Source organism: Euleptes europaea, chromosome 13 (assembly GCF_029931775.1).
Source record: "Euleptes europaea isolate rEulEur1 chromosome 13, rEulEur1.hap1, whole genome shotgun sequence".
Lineage (NCBI taxonomy): Eukaryota > Metazoa > Chordata > Lepidosauria > Squamata > Sphaerodactylidae > Euleptes > Euleptes europaea.
The window spans coordinates 9,570,321-9,590,058 of record NC_079324.1 but is presented as its reverse complement, the minus strand read 5'-3'; the positions used below and the strand labels follow the sequence as shown (position 1 = coordinate 9,590,058).

Sequence of the window (19,738 nt, the reverse complement as noted above, 5' to 3'; positions counted from 1 at the left end):
GGAAATACCTGAAGATTTTGGGGGGTGGAAAAGTTGGGCAGCAGGGGAGGGACTTCAATGGGGGATAACGCCATAGAGTCCACCTTCCAAAACGGCCATTTTCTCCAGGCGAACTGATCTCTGTGGTCTGGGGATCAGTTGTGATCCCAGCAGATCGCCAGCCACCACCTGGAAGTTGGCAACCCTAGATTTAAGTTAGCCAACACTGCTGGCCATGAAGCCTTTGTTTTAATAAGCTCAATGGGCTTTTCACCAAGGTCCTTAAAGGTCACCATACGTATTCCCTGTGGGTCTCTTGGCAACACCAGATCGATGCCTGATCTGTGCATCCAGGACCGAAGGAGCCGAGCATCTATTGAGCTTTGAGTGATGGGCTTGGGGTGGGGAGGTAGGGAGGTCTTCTGACCTTTGAAGCAAAATTCAAGCATACATTTTTTTAAATGATACTGAAAAATTGCAATGTGGCTGTTTTCTGACTGAGGCCTTCTGCTTATCTTGGTCCCATCTGTGAGCCAAATATTAATTTGGAGCCATCTGCTGTGGGCAAACCGCTAACAACGGCAGATAAAAGAGGAATGTGGGCATTGCCTTTATGTAGACATTAGATGACACCTGTCATTGGCATGGAGCAGAAAATCATCTGCAGCTGAAAAACAAGTCAAGAATTAAAGTGGAAGTTTCTTTTGAAAGGTGTTATCTGCAGGGGTTAACAACTGGCAGCTTGGCTCTCTGAGGTAGGGTTGCCAACGTCCAGGTGGGGGCATGGGGATCTCTGGGAATTACAACTGATCTCCAGACGACTAAGATCAGTTCTCCTGGAAAAAAAATGGCTGCTTCAGAGGGTGGACACAATGGCATTATACCCTGCTGAGGTCCGTCCCCTCCCTAAATTCTGCCGTCCCCAGGATCCACTCCCAAATCTCCAGGAATTCCCCAACCAGAAGTAGCAAACCCTACGGAGCAGTCAGGACATGCCACCCTGCGGTGCCCAGCACACTCCTCTGCACCATCATGCAGAGAATGGGGTATGACCTCACTGCACAGTGCAGCTGAATCAGAAGGGTCACCCCTCTCTTGAAGTGGTGGTGGAAAGAGCTGTCAATTCGTATCTGACTTATGGTGACTCCATAGGGTTTTCAAGGCAAGAGACAAACACAGATAGTTGCCTGCCTCTGCATAGCAACCCAGGACTTCCATGGTGGTCTCCTATCCAGGTACTAACCAGGGATGCTGCTGCTTAGCTTCCGAGATCTGACGAGATTTGGCTAGTCCGGGCCATCGCGGTTAGCAGCACTGGGCCAGGCCAAAATTAGCACAAGTAAAAGGCACGTGCCACAGCCACCCGACCAGCAGCTACATCCACACAGGGATTTCTCCCCTCATGAGCAGCGGGAAGCCCTCATGGTAAACAGGAGCAGCATCCAAGTGACATCGTACTTGAAGGGCTGTCATATAGAGGAGGGTGCCAAGTTGTTTTCTGTTGCCCCAGAAGGTCGGACCAGAACCAACGGGTTGAAATTCAACCAAGAATTTCTATCTAAACATTAGGAAGAATTTTCTAACAATTAGAGTGATTCCTCAGTGGTACAGGCTTCCTCAGGAGGTGGTAAGTGCTCCTTCCCTGGAGGTTTTTAAGAAGAGGCTAGATGGCCATCTGTCAGCAATGCTGATTCTGTGACCTTAGGCAGTTCATGAGAGGGAGGGCACCTTGGCCATCTTCTGGGCATGGCATATGGGTCAGTGGGGGTGTGAGGGGGGAGGTAGTTGTGAATTCCCTGCATTGTTCAGGGGGTTGGACTAGATGACCCTGGTGGTCCCTTCCAACTCTATTATTCTATGATCGTGCCCACTTTGGGCACAACTTGCCTGCCCCCCCCTTTCCCCCATTCAACCCTTAGAAAATAAAAACCTGGCTTTCTCTGGCTCGAGGGAGAAACAGTTGGTGGAGCCTCTCCACAGGACACTTCAGGGCAGGGTGTAGTTCTGCCAGCCTCTAGGTGGGGCCTGGAGCTCTCCCAGAATTACAACTGGGCTGCAGATATAAGATCCCCTGGGGAAAATGGCTGCTTTGGAGGATGGACTCTATGGCATGGTACCCTGCTGAGGTTCCTTCCTTCACCAAACCCCACCCTCCCCAGGCTACACTCCCCCAAATCTCCAGGAATTTTCCAACTCAGAATTGGCATCCCTGGGATCATTTGGATGTGGGGCTTGGCAAGGGGGAGCAACTTATGATTGGGTTTCATCTCAATAAAAGCTCTTTCAAGATCACAGAACAGGTCTCAAGTGAAGTGTGCCACATTCTTATTTATTATTTCAAAAGAGAAGTAGATTTCTTCCATTCCATTTTATCATTCTGGGATTTTGCTTTGCATGGTATTTTATTCCTCCTCAACTCCCTTTGAACAAAAAAACTTTCTAAAAGTAATTCCAGGAAAGGAACATGCACAATTGGTCACGGCTTTTCAGTTTTTCCCCATTCATTTGCTTCTTTTCTCTTTCCATTATGGATGCTTGTTTACACCCCCCAAAAAAATGCACAAATGAAAGCAATGTTGATATGATCATTCTTAGGAGTGCATTAAGATTCTTTTTGTCTGTGTTTTATTGGTGCCTGTGTATTATTTTGGTCACAATACACACAGACAAGACTCATTGGAAAAGATAACAATGCTAGGAAAAGTTGAAGGCAATAGGAAAAGAGGAAGACCCAACATGAGATGTGTGTGTTAAGGGCCATCATGTTGCTTCTGACTTATGTCGACCCTATGAATTAATGTCTTCCAAAATGTCCTATCATTAACAGTCTTGCTCAGGTTTTGCAGACTGAGGGCTGTGGTTTCCTTTATAGAGTCAACCCATCTCATGCTGGGTCTTCCTCTTTTCCTGCTGTCTTCAACTTTTCCTAGCATTATTGTCTTTTTCAGTGACTCTTGTTATCTCTCAGATCTTGGAAACTAAGCAGGGTCAGCTGTGGTCATTATTTGGATGGGAGACCTCCAAGGAAGTCCAAGGTCACTGTGCAGAGGCAGACAAGAGGCATTCTCTTGCCTTGAAAACTCCACGGCGTCGCCATAAATCGCATCAAGGACAACAACATGAGATGGATGGACTCAATCAAGGAAGCCTCAGTTTGCAAGACCTGAGCAAGGCTGTTAATGACAGGATGTCCAGAGGTCATTAATTCGTAGGGTCACCATTAAGTCGCTATTGACTTGATGACAAACAACACACACATATTACTGATGCAGAAATGCATTTCAGTGCTTTGGTAAAACACTAAAAAGGTAAAGGTCCCCTGTGCAAGCACCGCGTCATTCCTGACCCATGGGGTGACGTCACATCCCGACGTTTACTAGGCAGACTTTGTTTACGGGGTGGTTTGCCAGTGCCTTCCCCAGTCATCTTCCCTTTACCCCCAGCAAGCTGGGGACTCATTTCACCAACCTCGGAAGGGTAGAAGGCTGAGTCAACCTTGAGCCGGCGACCTGAAACCATCTTCCGTCAGGATCGAACTCAGGTCGTGAGCAGAGCTTTTGACTGCAGTACTGCAGCTTACCACTCTGCGCCACGGGGCTCCTTGGTAAAACACTACTACAACAAAAAATCTTGATACAGCTATCCATACTATCACATCAAGATTGCTTTTTTGTAAAGTTTATGAATGTGCACCCATACAGATATAACTAGACTGGGAGGGGGAAACTGCAGAGGAACAGAAGAAGGAGGAGGAGGAGTTGGTTTTATATGCCAACTTCCTCTACCACTTAAGGAAGAATCAAACCAGCTTACAATCACCTTCCCTCCCCCTCCCCACAACAGACACCCTGTGAAGTAGGTGGGGCTGAGAGAGCTGTGACTAGCCCAAGGTCACCCAACTGGCTTTATGTGTAGGAGTGGGGAAACAAATCCAGTTCACCAGATTAGCATCTGCCAATCATGCGGAGGAGTGGGGAATCAAACCCGGTTCTCCAGATCAGAGTCCAAAAGCTGCCACATAACAGTTGAAGAACATGAAAGAGTCCTGAGGGATCAGACCAATGAGCTGTCTAGTCCACATTCTGTTTCTCACAGTAGCCAATCAGATTCCCTGGAAGACCTACAAGCAAGAAGGGCATGTATGCCACAGCTATTCCCTGCTGTTACTCCTCAGCAGCCTCCAAGGTATACTGCCTCTGAACATGGAGGGTCCCTAATCCATCAACTCCAGAAACCAGACCAGCTAAATAGGAACTCCAAAATGCAGGGGCAAATTCAGATGAGGAAAGTTTTGGAAGCATCCATAATATTTCCTGAGTTCCTCAAACAGCAGGCATTCCTCTGTTTGTTCATTTTTATACTGCCTTTCAGTCACCACAAGTTTTCCATTGCTATTTCCAGTATCCATAAAATCATCATCATAAAAACAAATTAGAAAGATAAAGTGTCTAAAGAGAAGGTACAGCCACAAATCTGTCAGCTCTCAACCAAAAGCCTGTGTGACCTGGCATGGAAGGGTTCCCAGGGAAGGTGTTAAAGGAATCCTGACATCTGGAGTGGGGCACAGAAAAAACCCTATTTGTCACGTCAGGGCCCCCAGCTCATCTCTGAAGGTGGAAACAATGAAAGAAGAGCCTCAACAAAATATCTTAGTGCATGGGAGGGAATACCTGAGTGCAGCCAGTTCTTAAGACCCAGGCTTGTTCCCGTTGTTAGGAGGCCCTCAGCAAAATGCCTTCTCAGCCTTGCCAAAAACTGACCCCCTTTGTACACTGGGGAGGGGGGGCGCTGTTGCCAGTAATGCCACTCGCAGCTGCCTTCCAGGCCCCGCCTCCCCTTTTAGCTCTCCACACTAAGGTTGCCAACTCTGGGTTGGGAAATTCCTGGAGATTTGGAGGGTGCAGCCTGGGGACAGTGGGGTTTGGGGAGGGGAGGAACCTCAGTGGGTTATAATGCTTTAGAGCCAACCCTCCAGTGCAGCCATTTCCTCCAGGGGAACTGATCCAGTCTGGAAAGTTGTAGTTCCAGGAGGTCTCCAGGCCCCACCTGGAGGTTGGCAACTCTACTCCACATGGATAGCCATGACACAGAAGAAAACAGTGAGGAAACAGCCCTCGGCTGTGTAGGGTGGGCAAGAAAGCCTCTATCTAGCTATATACCCCTTACATGGTTCTTCCTTCCTTCAGCTCACAACAAGACTGAGAGGTAAGTTAGGCTGCGAGAGAGTGACCGGTATAAAAGGTAAAGGTAGCCCCCTGTTCAAGCACCGGGTCATTACTGACCCACAGGGTGATGTCACATCCCAACGTTTACTAGGCAGACTATGTTTAAGGGGTGGTTTGCCATTGCCTTCCCTAGTCGTCTACACTTTACCCCCCAGCAAGCTGGCTACTCATTTTACCCACCTCTGAAGGATGGAAGGCTGAGTCAACCTTGAGCCGGCTACCTGAAACCGACTTCCGTCAGGATTGAACTCAGGTTGTAAGTAGAGCTTGGACTGCAGTACTGCAGCTTACCACTCTGTGCCACAGGGCCACTGATATAGAGACAGTCATTGAGCTTCACAGCAGAGTGGGAATTTGAACCCTAGTCCTTGTGTGACAATCGAATCACTATCCCACAATGGCTCACCGGCAGCTGGTGACAGAATATGTGTTGGACTACTCCCTTCTTTCCTCTGTTTCTCCACTGGTGACAATTTGCATTATGTAGCTGCACAGATTTAGCACAGTTTCATCATTAGCTCCTCAATTAATCTTATTTGTTAGGAAGTTGAGGACTATATGATTACCTACAGAGTAGGTGTTTCATATCTGAAATCAAGAAGAAGAATTGAAGAAGAGTTGGTTTTTATATGCTGACTTTCTCTACCACTTAAGGGAGACTCACACCAGCTTAAAATCACCTTCCCTTCCCCTCCCCAAAACAGACACCCTGTGAGGTAGGTGGGGCTCAGAGAGAGCTCTAAGAGAGCTGTAACTTGCCCAAGGTCACCCAGCTGGCTTCGCCTGTAGGAATGGGGAAACAAATCCAGTTCACCACATTAACGTCTGCAGCTCATGTGGAGGAGTGGGGAATCAAACCCGGTTCTCCAGATCAGATTCCACCGCTCCAAACCACTGCTCTTAACCACTGCACCACACAGGCTCAATGGGCTTAAGCGCTGTTCACTCTGTGCTGGACAGGGGCCAACCCCCACCAATTGTCAGGATGAGATGCAACAGATCCCCTGAGAGCGAGGCAGATCTCGTGGCTGAAGCAAAAATAAATTCCTTCCCTTCAACGCAAATGCCGCAAACCCTTTTTGCTAGGCACGCTCCATGGTCCCGTCACATGGCCTTTCATGCATTCGCAGATCTCTTAAGCTTCAGATGTAAACACCATCTCTTCTCCTTTCTCCTCTCTGGGCACCTCTAATTCAAACAAAGTGGTGAGCTGGGTTGTTATAGTTACGATCGTATGAATCATCTCGGCGATTGGAATAAGGGTGTCAGAGAACTCTGCTCTGAGCGCCAAGCTGCCATAGGGTCACACAAACTTCCATAAAGATCCTGTCACCTGCAGCACCAGCGACGAATCAGTTGAAGGACCGCCTGGTCTCCTAAACCAAAGCTTCTTAAACTGTGGGTTGCGACCCCATATGAGGTAGCAAAACTGAATGTGGAGGTTGTGAAAAATTTGGCAACAGTAAAAGGTTTCGTTATGATTTATTATCAGTACATGTTTGATTTGTATACCTATTTTATGTACCTATATACCTGGGTTGCGTGAAAATTTCTCAGGTGAAAAGGGGTTGGAAAAAGTGGAAAAAGTTTAAGAAGCCCTGTCCTAAACCATGGTTAAGAAGCCAAAAAGCCACCCTCTTCCCCCTTCCTCTCTATTCTTCTACCCTCTTCCTCTGAATTCTTTCCCACTCTCTTTCATTTTTGGAATTCACCATGGTTAGCCTTACACCTGCTCCATATTAACCTTGAAAATGCAAAAGAGAGAGAAGCGGGAAGGAGTACATGAAGCTATGGGGAATGCTTGGTTTGAGGGCCAGTTCTGGGGGGCTCGGGGCAGAAGGTGCTCAGCCCCCCCCCCACTGCCCACCCATCCTAGGATTGCCAGCCTCCAGGTGGGGCTTGGAGACCTCCCAGTATTACAAATCTAGAATACAGAGATCAGTTCCCCTGGAGAAAATCGCTGCTCTGGAGAGTGGGCTCTATGGCATTATACGTACCTGATGTCCCTCCCCAAACCCTGCCCTCCCCAGGATCCACCCCAAATATCCTGAAATTTCCCATCCCAGAGTTGCCGATCCTAATGCATTCTGCCCTATCAGCTCTTTCTCACCTGTGAGCTCCCCCATCACCCACTGCACACGTGCCCTTCCGCCAATGGTGCCGGCCACTGTGTTCAGCCAAGAGCATGAGGGGCAGATGGGCTCAAGGGAAGGGGGAAGGGCTCAGGCAGGGGGTGGCAGCAGTGAGCCCTGCTGGATGCCCAGGGCCCTGGTAGCTGCCCCACCTTCGCATATACACATGCTGGCCCTCACAGTGTGCCTTAGGCAGACACAGGGTGCGTAGCCAGGAAGATAACAGCTGAAAACGCTGTTGCCCAGACAAACTCCCAGCTTGGTAATGAACACATGCAGCTGCCTTAAGCTGAGTCAGACCCTTGGTCCGTTAAGGTCAGTCTTGTCTACTTTAGGGTTAGAATGTAAGAAAGGCCCTGCTGGATCAGGCCCAGGCCCATCAAGTCCAGCAGTCTATCCACACAGTGGCCAACCAGGTGCCTCTAGGAAGCCACAAACAAGACGACTGCAGCAGCATTATCCTGCCTGGGTTCCACAGTGCCTAATATAATAGGCATGCTCCTCTGATCCTGGAGAGAACAGGTATGCATCATGACTAGTATCCATTTTGACTAGTAGCCATGAATAGCCCTCTCCTCCATGAACATGTTCACTCCCCTCTTAAAGCCTTCCAAGTTGGCAGCCATCACCACACCCTGGGGCAGGGAGTTCCACAATTTAACTATGCATTGTGTGAAGAAACACTTTTATCTGTTTTGAATCTCTCACCCTCCAGCTTCAGCAGATTGACCCTACATTCTGGTATTAGAGGGGGGAAAGCTTGCCAGGTCCCTGCCAGGGGCGGGGATCCCCAGCCACTGGGCCCCATCTCCCACCACCAATCAACTGACCGGTGGTGGGACTTACCAGCAGCAGAGGAGGCCTACCCTGGCATCTCGGTAAAAACAGGTTTGACCATAGAGTTTTTGCCCAAACACCAGAGCATCCCCACATCTTTGGCTACATCGCTGAGACAACGGGCTAGCCCTTCGCCATTGCCAGCGGGTCCCCCTTCCACACACACACACCAGTTGCCAATGGGTACCTGGCAACCTTAACTCTGACTGGCAGTAGCTCTCCAGGGACTCAGGTAGAGTTTTTCCCATCACCTACTCCATGAACCTTTTAATGTGAACCTGGGACCTTCTGCGTGCAAGCCACTGAGCCACGGCCCCATCCCTAACTGTTACAGGCCTTCCCAAGCAGGGGGAACCAGAGAGTTCATTGGCTGGTTAGACACCAACCCAGAATTTAAGAACAGTTCATGTCCAGAGAGTCCTCTGATTTATTCATTATTTATTTATTTCATTGATATTTCAGCCTTGCTGGACTCAAAGCAGCTTACATTTTCTCCCCTCCTCCATTTTATCTTCACAACAACCCTGTTAGTAGGGTTGCCAATCTGGGTTGTGAAATTCCTGGAGATTTTGGAGTGGAGCCTGGGGGGCAGGGTTTGGGGAGAGGAGGGAGTTCGGCGAGGTAAAATGCCATAGAGTCCACCTTCCAGCAGAACTGATCTCTACAGTCTGGAGATAAACTGCAATTCTGGGATACCTCCACACCCCCCCCCCCGGAGGTTGGCAACTCTTCCGGTAAGGTAGGTGAGGCTGAGAGTGAGTGACTGGCCCAAAGTCACCTGTCAATCTTCCATGGCACAAGTGGGGATTTGAAACTGGGTCTCCCAGATCCAAATCCGACACTTTAATAATGACACAACACTGCATGATCAAGTTGGAAAGTTAATGGTATGTAGTGGTTAGATTAGGAATGCCAAGACCTAGGTTCTCCCTTTTATCCCTGGAAACTTCTGACACCATAGAAGATTTTGGCAGCCCTTCATCTATGCCAGGCCTAAGTATAAGCATCCATGGAAGGATTCACATCATATATCAGCAATTCTTCCACTTATAACTGGAAGTCATCCATCAGCAAATATTGTGGCACTGAACCATGCAACCCTCCCGCATTTTGCCAGGGCCGAGCATGTGTTTCCAGGCAGCCAAAATGAAAACGAGCAGCCGCTGTGCCCGCTGCTATCAGATTTTCCCTCTGCCAAGTCCTTGTTAGAGTTCAGGAGACCTCACACAGGCTGCTCTGGGAGGTGGGCCGCGCTGCGTCTCATATGCAACCCGGACCCCCTTTGCGATTGCTATGATGAACCAGCGCGTGGCTCCATTGTTTGCTTTTGGCTTATTTACAAGAAACTTCACACCACAGATTTCATTAATGGGGAAAGAAAATCTTGTCTGCGGTTAAGTAACATTAATCCTTCAGTTCTTTGAACACCACGGGGATGCATTTCTAGTAGATTCCAAGACAGAAAATGAGCATTGGGAAAATGATGAACAGGCTAATATATGGAAGGGGCAATATCTGTGAGCATTTGTTTGTATCAGGAGTAGCATTCTGAAACTGAGTTTGCAAAATACCCACAGAAAGTTTAGAGGAGGGCTAAGTGGAAGAGCTTCTGTTTTGCATGCAGAAGGTCCAGGGTTCAATCCCTTGGCATTTCCAGTTAAAAGGACTAACCACGCAGTAGGTGATGTGCAAGGCCTCTGCCTGAGACCTGGAAAGCCACTGCCAGTCTAAGTAGACAATACAGACCTTGATGGACCAGTGGTCTCATTCAACAGAAGGATTTTTTTGGCCATCTTCTGGGCATGGAGGGTCACTGGGGGTGTGGGAGGAAGAAGTTGTGAATTCCCATTATTGTGCAGGGGGTTGGACTAGATGACGCTGGTGGTCCCATCCATGATTATATGATTGTCAGCTGTTTTTATACAATCAGATAATCACAAAGGCATATCTCATCGGCTAGGCAGAATTGTGATGTCATGCCATTTGCTATATGATCACTATATGATCCCTGGCTGGGCAGCAATGGTGAGTCACCTGCTGACAATCAAGGGGCTAGCCAGTTCACTTGCAGGTAGGGTTGCCAACCTCCAGGGAGTGTCTGGGGATCTGGAATTACAACTGATCTCCAGGAGACAGAGATCAGATCACCTGAAGAAAATGGCTGCTTTGGAGGGTGGACTCTATGGCACTATACCTCACTGAAGTCCCTCTCCTCCCCAAATGCTGCCTTCCTCAGGCTCCACCCCAAAAATCTCCAGGTACTTCCCAACCTGGACCTGGCAACCTTACTTGCAAGCCAAAGAGACTCATTGCTGAAGTGGCTCAGCAGTGGCAGGTTGGTGGGTGGTCAGGATGCCAAATCCAAGCCCATTTGCCCTGCCACTCATCACCAGCTGCCCCACAAGTAAGGAAATACCACCAGATTAGAAGCACATTGTAAATGATCTATGTACAAGGTATATCTACACTTGGCAACATTTGACTGGGAGTCGGAACTAACTTCACTGAGTGCATGTTTGGGGAGGGGTCCTGGCTGTGGGTGGGAGGGTGTTGGGAGATATTTCTGCCAGATGCTCAAAACAGATGCCTGCCGGAAGTAACCAGGAGCAGGCAAGGAAGAACGAATCTTCCACTATTGGGTTTCTCAGTATCATAGAACAGCCCTGATTGTTTGTGCTGAAGGTCAGCTAAAGTGCATTTCATCAATAAAGATCATATCATGACAGTTATAAAAGCCTTTCTTGGAGAGTTGTTATAAATGGCCATCTATCAATTTCAGCCCCCTGTCTGAAAAAGTGTTTCCACTTAGGGGCTGAAAGTAATAGATCATGAAAAAGGGTGGTTGTAGCCCACTGCAAAATATGGGGCTAACAAGTCTGGGCTACCCTGCAGAATTGTCACATAAGACAATCATCTCAACTTCACACCATCCAGGCATAAAAGAAGACACACAGCCCAATCCTGGTTTTATTTAATTACCAATAAGCTGCATTGATTTCAGCAGAACTTGCTTTTGACTAAGGTAAAGTATTGAGCGTACAGATGCCAGCTTCCAGATAGGACCTGGGGATCCCCCAGAATTACAGCTCATCTCCAGACTACAGAGATCAGTTCCCCTGGAGAAAATGGCTGCTTTGGAGGGTGCATTGTACCCCACTGGGGTTCCTGTCCTCCCCAGGCTCCATCTCCAAAAGCTTCCCAACCTGGGTCTGTCAACCCAACCCCATCTCCCACCAGTGGCCAGGGGTGTCCTGGCAACCCTAACTGAGCTGTTAGCAATGGCAGACTGATTCCTGGGCAAAAGTCCAGGATGAGGCCCCAGAAATACGAGGCCCTAAAATCACCACTAGGGTTGCCAGGTCCCTCTTATCTACCGGCAGGAGTTTTCTGGGGCAGAGCCTGAGGAGGATGGGGTTTGGGGAGGGTAGGGGCTTCGATGTCATGGAGTCCAATTGCCAAAGCGGCTATTTTCTCCAGGTGAACTGATCTCTGTAATCTGGAGATCACTTGTAATAGCAGGAGATCTCCAGCTAGTACTTGCAGGTTGGCAACCCTAATCACCACCCCTCCACCATCCCCCTGCCAGATGCAAGCAAGGGCAGGAGCCACCACTGGAAGATAGCTGCTTGAGCCCCAGATGGGAGCGGGCAAGATTGTAAGGAGGAGCCTACGCCTTATCTTCTTTCTCCACTCCTTTGGGTTGGGGCCCCTCTCAGTATGGGGCCCAGGGCTGCTGTCTGTTGCCCATTGCTAAGACCCGTCCCAGCTGTTAGCTATCTATTATCCCCCCACACCTTCCCACCTCAACTAGATGGCTGTAATCCTCTTGCTAGCTTTCCAGGCCCTCAACAAACTCCCTAAAACACAAAGGGAGATTGTTGTTTTTAATGTGTGTGTAAAAGTATGTCTGATATTCATTCTTTTCTGTTTCTTACTAGTGGCACTTCTTTGGATAACTAGGTCAGGAGGGTAAAGAGAAACTCGGGCACAGGGAAGGCTGGATCCTGAGAAATTCTGAGGCCTGGCCCACACTGACGTGGAAGCAAGTAGTCAAAACGGGCAAGAGTCCAGTAGCACCTTAAAGACTAACAAAAATATTTTCTGGTAGGGTATGAGCTTTCGTGAGCTGTGGCTCACGAAAGCTCCTACCCTACCAGAAAATATTTTTGTTAGTCTTTAAGGTGCTACTGGACTCTTGCCCGTTTTGACTACTGCAAACAGACTAACACGGCTACCCACTGTGAATTATCTTCGTGGAAGCAAATGGATTACGAGTTCCTCCAGGACATACCACCAGAAGTCTTGCTTTATAAGAAACAGTGTCTTTTATTTACAGTGCACAGATAAAACATACCATCACGTACACTTCTCCACTACTACTTCCAGGCTTCTAATAATTGTATTTGGGTGTGTTGCAGAATCACAGTTACATAGCCATATATACACCCACTGCACCTGATCTGAATTAGGCCACCTGTGGACCTGCCCAAGGCATTGCATCAGCAAACTGCCCAGATCCGGATTCCTGCAGTTCACTTTGGTACCAGCAAGGCTATTGCTTCTGCTTGCATCATCTTGACCTCCCAGATCTCCCAGATCTGACAGCTATCACACAGCTGTTACTGTCAGATTATTACAATCAACTTGATACTCTGACACACACAGAGAACAGAACCGAGTGAAAAAACGAGATAGTGGAGTCCTGAGGTGGGAAACAGGACATCAGGTTGGATCCAGCCAGGTTTTCACTCAGTCTCACTTAGCTTCCCTCCTTCCTACTGTCCCTGTCTGACGGGGCTTTTCTACATGCATGTCCCATGATTCCCAGTGGAGACTTCTGGTGGCCAGATGAAAAGTAGGGTTGCTGTATGTCCACTGGGGCGGGGAGAGATTTCCTACCATAGCTGGCATTGCCCACAGGCACTACAGAGGCCAGTGAGTTTAAAAAAAACAATCAGTGATGACATGACATCACCTCTGGGAAAAACCTGGAAGTGACATCACACCTCTCTAGGAATTGCCAGAAAATCTATGGTAAACCCATAGAGTTTCTAGTGATTCCTAGAGAGGTGTGACATCTAGCATTGCCAGGCCTCCACAAGGGTGGGGGAACTCCTGCCCCAGGGCTCCTCCTCCCACTGCTGATCAACTGGGCAGTGGGGGGACGGGACTTATCAGGAGCAAAATGAGGCCTAGGCCAGCGTTGCCAGCAATGCAGCAATGTCACTTCCGGTGCGTACCAGAAGTGACACCATCACATTGCTGACAATGCAGGGATGCTCTGGTATTTGGCAAAACTCTATGATAAAAATGATTTCTACCACAGAGATTTTGCCGAACGACCAGAGTGTCCCTGCATTGCCTGTGATGTGCTGATGTCACTTCCGGTACGCACTGGAGGTGATATCGCTGCATTTCCAGCAATGCCAGCCTAGGCCTCCTTTTGTTCCTGGCAAGTCCCCCCTAACCCCCACTGGTTGCTGGGGGGAGGGGGTTACCTGGCAATCCTAGTGATATCATTTCTGGGTTTTCCCAGAAGTGATGTCATGCCATTACCGATGGCCACTCCTTCAGTATCCCGCAGGGCGTGGCAACCCTAGACCCCTTCCTCCCGTCCTTTCAGGCTGTAAATTCACATTTTGCGTCTGGTGACGTGAAGTCGGTCTCACAAATGCTGACTTTGTTCATCTTGAAGGTGCCACCAGACTCCTCTTTATTCTGCTGTAACAGATTAGGGGTGGGGGACCACTCTGGAATTAGTATGAAAAAATTCCCTTGCAAGGAGACAGTAGCATATCAGAGAACATGCTGAAGTGGAATCCTCCTTCATGGCTTTTTTGCTTTTAGAATTGGTAGAGAGTATTTAATGGGGAAGCAGCCAAAACTGAAATCCACGTCTAAAAGCCACCTGGACTCAGCTGACTCAACTGCACTGATCAGTGCTTCTGTAGCCTGGGCTAGATGCCTGCCCCATTTAGAAGCCTTCACGTTTTAGGTTACCACCCTACTTTATGGACCTCTGCTTCTGTTCCAAATTGATCTAAAGCAGTGGTTCCCAACCTTTTTTTGACCAGGGACCACTAGGACTTTTTCGTTCAGTGCAGGGACCCCAAGGTTCAAATTAAAAATTCTGAGAATTTGAAAATAAACTTTAATCATAACTGTTAGTTAAACATTAAACTTATAAAAATATATATTCAAATATTATTCTAATAGAGAACTTTTAATTGAAAATATTAATTTATTATGGGTTTATAACTTTGTTTCGCAGACCTTAATTTAGTTCTCGGGGACCCCTGGGGGTCCATGGACCCCCGGTTGGGAACCAGTGATCTAAAGTAAGCGAATGGGTGAAACTTTCCTTGTTATGAGGTAAGTGGAAGAGAAAGCTTCACCTTTGACATTTCTGTGTTTCTGGCTACCGGCACGGAAGCAAGGAAAATAAAAATAAGTTGGCAACTTACACAAGCTTCCCATTTTAATGTATTTTTCTGTTTGGTTGACAGTTAGGGTTGGCAACCTCCAGGTGCTACCTGGAGATTCTCCACTCCTACAATTGATCTCCAGACTACTAAGATCAGTTCTCCTGGAGGACACGGCTGCTTTGGAGGGTGGGGCTCTGCGGCACTATACTCTGCTGAGGTCCTTCCACTCCCCAAATCCTGCCCTCCCTAGGCTCCAACCCCAGAGCTGACAACCCTATTGATAGCTGCCGAACATCCAATTTCCTGTTGCTATGTAGCACTTATAAGAGGGAAGGGATGTTGATCAATATTTAATATGATGCTGTACAAGATTGGGGGGAGGTCTATAGTGAGTGATGGATGAGCTTTTCAATTCTGTTCTTCTGCACACTCCCCCCTCCCCTGCTGCATAATGATGGACAGGTGTGTGTGTGGTGTGTGGTGTGTGTGTGGGGGGGAGAGGGTTCTCGCCTGAGTGACAAAATACCTTGAGATGCCATTTCCCTTCTACCTAAGAATTTCCTTGGAGGAAGACACAACTAAATCCCCACAGCTTTCCCCAGCACAACTAAGTCATTATTACACAGAAAAAAGATTATTTCGGAAGTCCCAAAGCCGAACTGACAGGAGGTAAAAAATGGGATTTGTCCAATTTGGGCTTCAGTGTGCTTCATTTTTCTTGGTTGGTACCCCCGTGTAGACATCCATGCAGACTTTAGAACAGGGCTAGGCTCCAGGGTTTTCGGCACATTAGGTGAAGTACAGCTTCAGTGGTCACCCCATTCAACCTAGAGCAGTGGTTCCCAACCTTTTTTTGACCAGGGACCACTAGGACTTTTTTGTTCGGTGCAGGGACCCCAAGGTTCAAAATAAAAATTCAGAGAATTTGAAAATAAACTTTAATCATAACTGTTAGTTAAACATTAAACTTAGAATAATATTTGAATATATATTTTTATAATAGAGAACTTTTAATTGAAAATATTAATTTATTATGGCTTTATAACTTTGTTTCGCGGACCTTAATTTAGTTCTCGCGGACCCCTGGGGGTCCATGGACCCCTGGTTGGGAACCAGTGACCTAGAGCAAGGTGACCTCTGATTGTTGGATAAATGCAAGCTTAATCAAAGCAAAGCCCTGAAGTGCGCTGATCCCGAGGAAACAGCCACGCATAAACATAATGAAACATCAACCAGTTAATTCCAAGGACTGTAATCCTAAGCATATTTACCTGGGAGTAAATCTCACTGAACAAGTGGTGCTGAGTAGGCATGGCAGACACACAGAGGAGGAACACGGGTTTGGCTCCCTCTCTGCCTTGCACGCGAGACCCCTGGGGCCGGTGTGGCCCTCTTTTTTGGCAACTTCCCCAGCTCTGGCACCCCAGGCAATCACCTAGGCTTGCAAAGATAAGGGCCAGCCCTGGCTGGACGCAAATGACTATGTGGTGTCATCGTGGTGCTAAAAGGGAGAGCTGGCAGCAAGCACAGCTTCCGCTCTCTGGAAAGTGCCACCGAGCCCACGTGATTTAGCTGCGTGGCAACATCAGAGCCACTGGAGAGTGAGGGTGAGGCTTCCCACCTTTGCTCCAGCATTTTCAGTTAATAAAAACATATGGGGGGGGGGAGAGAAAGGTGTCCAGCAAGGTGTTCAGCAAGGGCAGGTGGTTACTCTCAAAAGACAAAACAGTCAAAACAGGTGAGCATGAGGGCAGCTTTTGGGAAACATCCCTCCACCTCTGAAAACCCGCATTTCAAACTGGAGAAATTCAGTCCTGAACTTTCAGCCCGGCCCTATCAAACAGCATGGATTCCGAGCCCACCTCAGTATGGTATTATTCAGCAGAGGAACATCTATCATGTAAACCTCAGTTGTCTCAATGCATCATTTGTTAAGTTTTCACTCCACATACATTACAACCATCCAAGGAAAGAGTTGTCCCCGTGCACCCAAATATCTGAACGTGTAAATATTTTGATGTCCCCCACCTCACTGAGATCAGTGATGGGCAGACACTATGTTTAAGCGGAAGCCTCTCACATTTTTGTGGACATCCCTGTCCAACCCTTGAAAACACTGAATGGTAGGGTTCCATTCTGCTGGGGGCGGTGGATCTCCCAACTTCATCAGAACCTTCCCCCCATCACTCAGCAGGGCAGTAGGAGAAAAATGACAGTGTGTTGGGGGGCAATTTCCAGGATCCTGACATGCTGATGTCACTTCCTGTGCAACTAGACATGCCGGCGACGGTCTAGAATTTGCTAGACTGCCAAAGCATTGTCAGTGACACACTGACGTCACTTCTGGTCACACAGGAAGTGACGTCACTGTATCACCAGTGAGCACCCTTTCCTCCAGCCTCATGCTGGCAACCCTACTTAACAGGCATTAATGAGTATTCAACAAGACACTTGCAAAATGCATGCGTGGTGGCACACACACATCTCCAACCCAGACTTGCATGTTCCAACCCCCCTGCCCCAACTCAACTCTCTCTTTAAAGTGGGAGAAGGAACCTCCCATGAAGGATGGCTCTATAAACTGGGATGGGCCCAACTGGGCCTCTCTTACATGCAAATTACTCTTTCTGTCCCAGCATGAATTCTTGCCAGGGGTCAGTGGGAACTGTAGTTTCTGCAGCTTTCAAATTGAATCAGAAGGCAGACAAAAGTTACATCATCTCCAGCCACCCAGCAAGTTCTGAGCATGCACCAACAGTGGCTACCATCCAGCCGACTACACAACGAAGAATGCTGCCAACTGCCCAGATGCAATATGCTCAAAACACTGCCTCTTTTAAATTGTGAACAAATCCCTGAGCATATGCGGTACTTGACTCAAGAGGAAATGGGCAATATGAGCCCGCTGAATTCAATTTCGGAGCATGGCATTTGCAAGGATCCCAGCCTCTGTAATTCACATAAACAAGGTCAGACCTTGGGCATTTTGTTCCCATGCTCAACGTACCTGTTTCTCCCCACTCGGTTTCCTGTAGTTCAGGAGGAGCTCCACAGCCCCCACCACTTCCTTCCGTATTGCATACAAGAGAGCATCCCCCACGTAGATGTTGTGGCTCAACAGCAACTCCATGATCTCCAGGTTTTCGTTCTCTATGGCTATTAAAAGGGCGCTGCGTCCAAGAGGATCCATGCAGTTAATGTTGATGTTGTAGTAGATCTCTGCCTCTTCCAAGGCATGCTTCACGCTGGCATAGTCCCCCTTCTCCACAGCAATGAGGTAGGCCTTCTCCTCCAAGGAAAGCTCGGCTTCGGCCCGGACAATCTGCAACGGGATCCGATCTCTGTAGGGCGAATAGTTCACCTTTTTGTAATATAGCTGAGCCATTGTTCATAGCGACTGTGTGGCCTGTTTTGAAAAGAAAGCAGAGCAGCTTTTGAGACACAGCTCCAAATCTCCTTCCAGGAGCAGAAATTTCTACCTGCTTGGACATTATTGGCCCAATGTACAGAGAACTTTACATGTATATGATGGTGCCATTGCTCCAACTAGCTCTGGGCTCCCTGGTTGCCTGCCATGACAGGCAATCTACCACATCCACATTCTGGGTTTTCTACTACCGCTGTATGGACAATGGAAACAAAAATGGGGGGTGGGATGACATGACACTGCAAAGTCACTTCTGGTTTTGCATATGAAAGTGATGTCACAGCACTGTACAATACTCTTAAGAATTTCTCAAATCTCTATAGTTTTTACTTCAGAGATTTGGGAGATTTCCTAGATTGGTACTGATGCTGTGACGTCACTTCTGGATGAAGAAGAAGAGTTGGTTTTTATATGCCGACTTTCTCTACCACTTAAGGGAGACTCAAACCAGCTTACAATTACCTTCCCTTCTCCTCCCAACAGACACCCTGTGAGGTAGGTGAGGCTGAGAGAGTGTGACTTGCCCAAGGTCACCCAGCAGGCTTCGTGTGTAGGAGTGGGGAAACAAATCCAGTTCACCAGATTAGCCTCCGCCACTCATGTGGAGGAGTGGGGAATCAAACCCGGTTCTCCAGATCAGACTCTACCGCTCCAAACCACTGTTCTTAACCACTACACCACGCTGGCTGGAAATGGAAGTGATGTCACGGCATCATGCAATGCTGTTTCCCACAGTTTCCATTACCCCTAGTGCTCCGGGATGTGTGTGTGTGCTGGAGGAGGGCTGGTAACACTAACCTACCCTGGTATTGCCTGCTGTGGTTGGCAATGTGTGCTATTCTTATATGCAGCAGTGGTTAGAACAACAGAACTGGAAGCACTGCCTGCCGATTTGGAAAATTCCAAGAGGTTTGAGGAGGGAGCCTTGGAAGAGGAGGGTTTGGGGAGGGGCAGGACTTCAGTGGATTACAGTGCCATAGTCTCCCACCCTCCCAAACACCCATTGTCTCTTTTATATGGAGATCAGTTTTAAGTCTAGGAGAACTCCAGGCCCCTCCTGGAGGTTGGCAACCCCACCTGCTTGGGCAGGAAGGAGGTTGGCTACTTAGAAATCATCAGAAGGGGTACTTCTGGGGAGGCTGAGGTGGCGCTGCGCCTCCTCCTTAGCAGTTTGTTGCACTGAGCGCAGCAAGCCAAAAATGAACCCCCGCCACCAATTCTGCAGGTGCAAGTTTGCACTGGTAATAATGGGTGTTCCTGGGGTAAAAGGGCTTAGGGACTCCAGGAATGACCACTTTGCTGCCAGTATGAGCTCTTGCGCTTGCGCTGGAGAAATGCTGCTATCGAGGCTGTGCCGGCACCTGTGATTTGCACTGATGCGCAGCTCCCAACACTGCCATAAGTGGCCCTGCGGGAGCGTAAGTGGCCATTTGGACAACGCAAGTGGCTTTTATGCCGCCGCAGGGGTCACGCTGCCCCCAAACCCCTTTTGTTCCCCCCCCCAGCCGGATTGCATTGCTAATCAGCACTCCGAGCAGACCATTACTTACCCTATCTGCACTCATCCCAGCAATCAATCAGTATCCAGGGGAATAGTCCAGGCATTCTCTTGGATCCTGAGGACTCATCAAGCCTCTCCAATCTTTTTGTTGGGACCCCGGAAAAGCAATCAATTCTTTGCCTCTGGTTTTCCTGCTAGCTTACCTCATAATG

General features: G+C 48.3%; 1 protein-coding gene across 1 annotated transcript in view; it reads right to left on the bottom strand.

Annotated features, from left to right (window-relative positions):
• Positions 1 to 17,983, bottom strand: part of TRPC5 (transient receptor potential cation channel subfamily C member 5) — a 168,256-nt gene extending 150,273 nt beyond the window's left edge. Inside the window, exon 1 of the mRNA XM_056859397.1 lies at positions 17,606 to 17,983. Coding sequence (XP_056715375.1) covers positions 17,606 to 17,983 — 378 coding nt within the window. The remainder of the gene's footprint in view (positions 1 to 17,605) is intronic.
• Between the last annotated feature and the right edge of the window lie 1,755 nt (positions 17,984 to 19,738).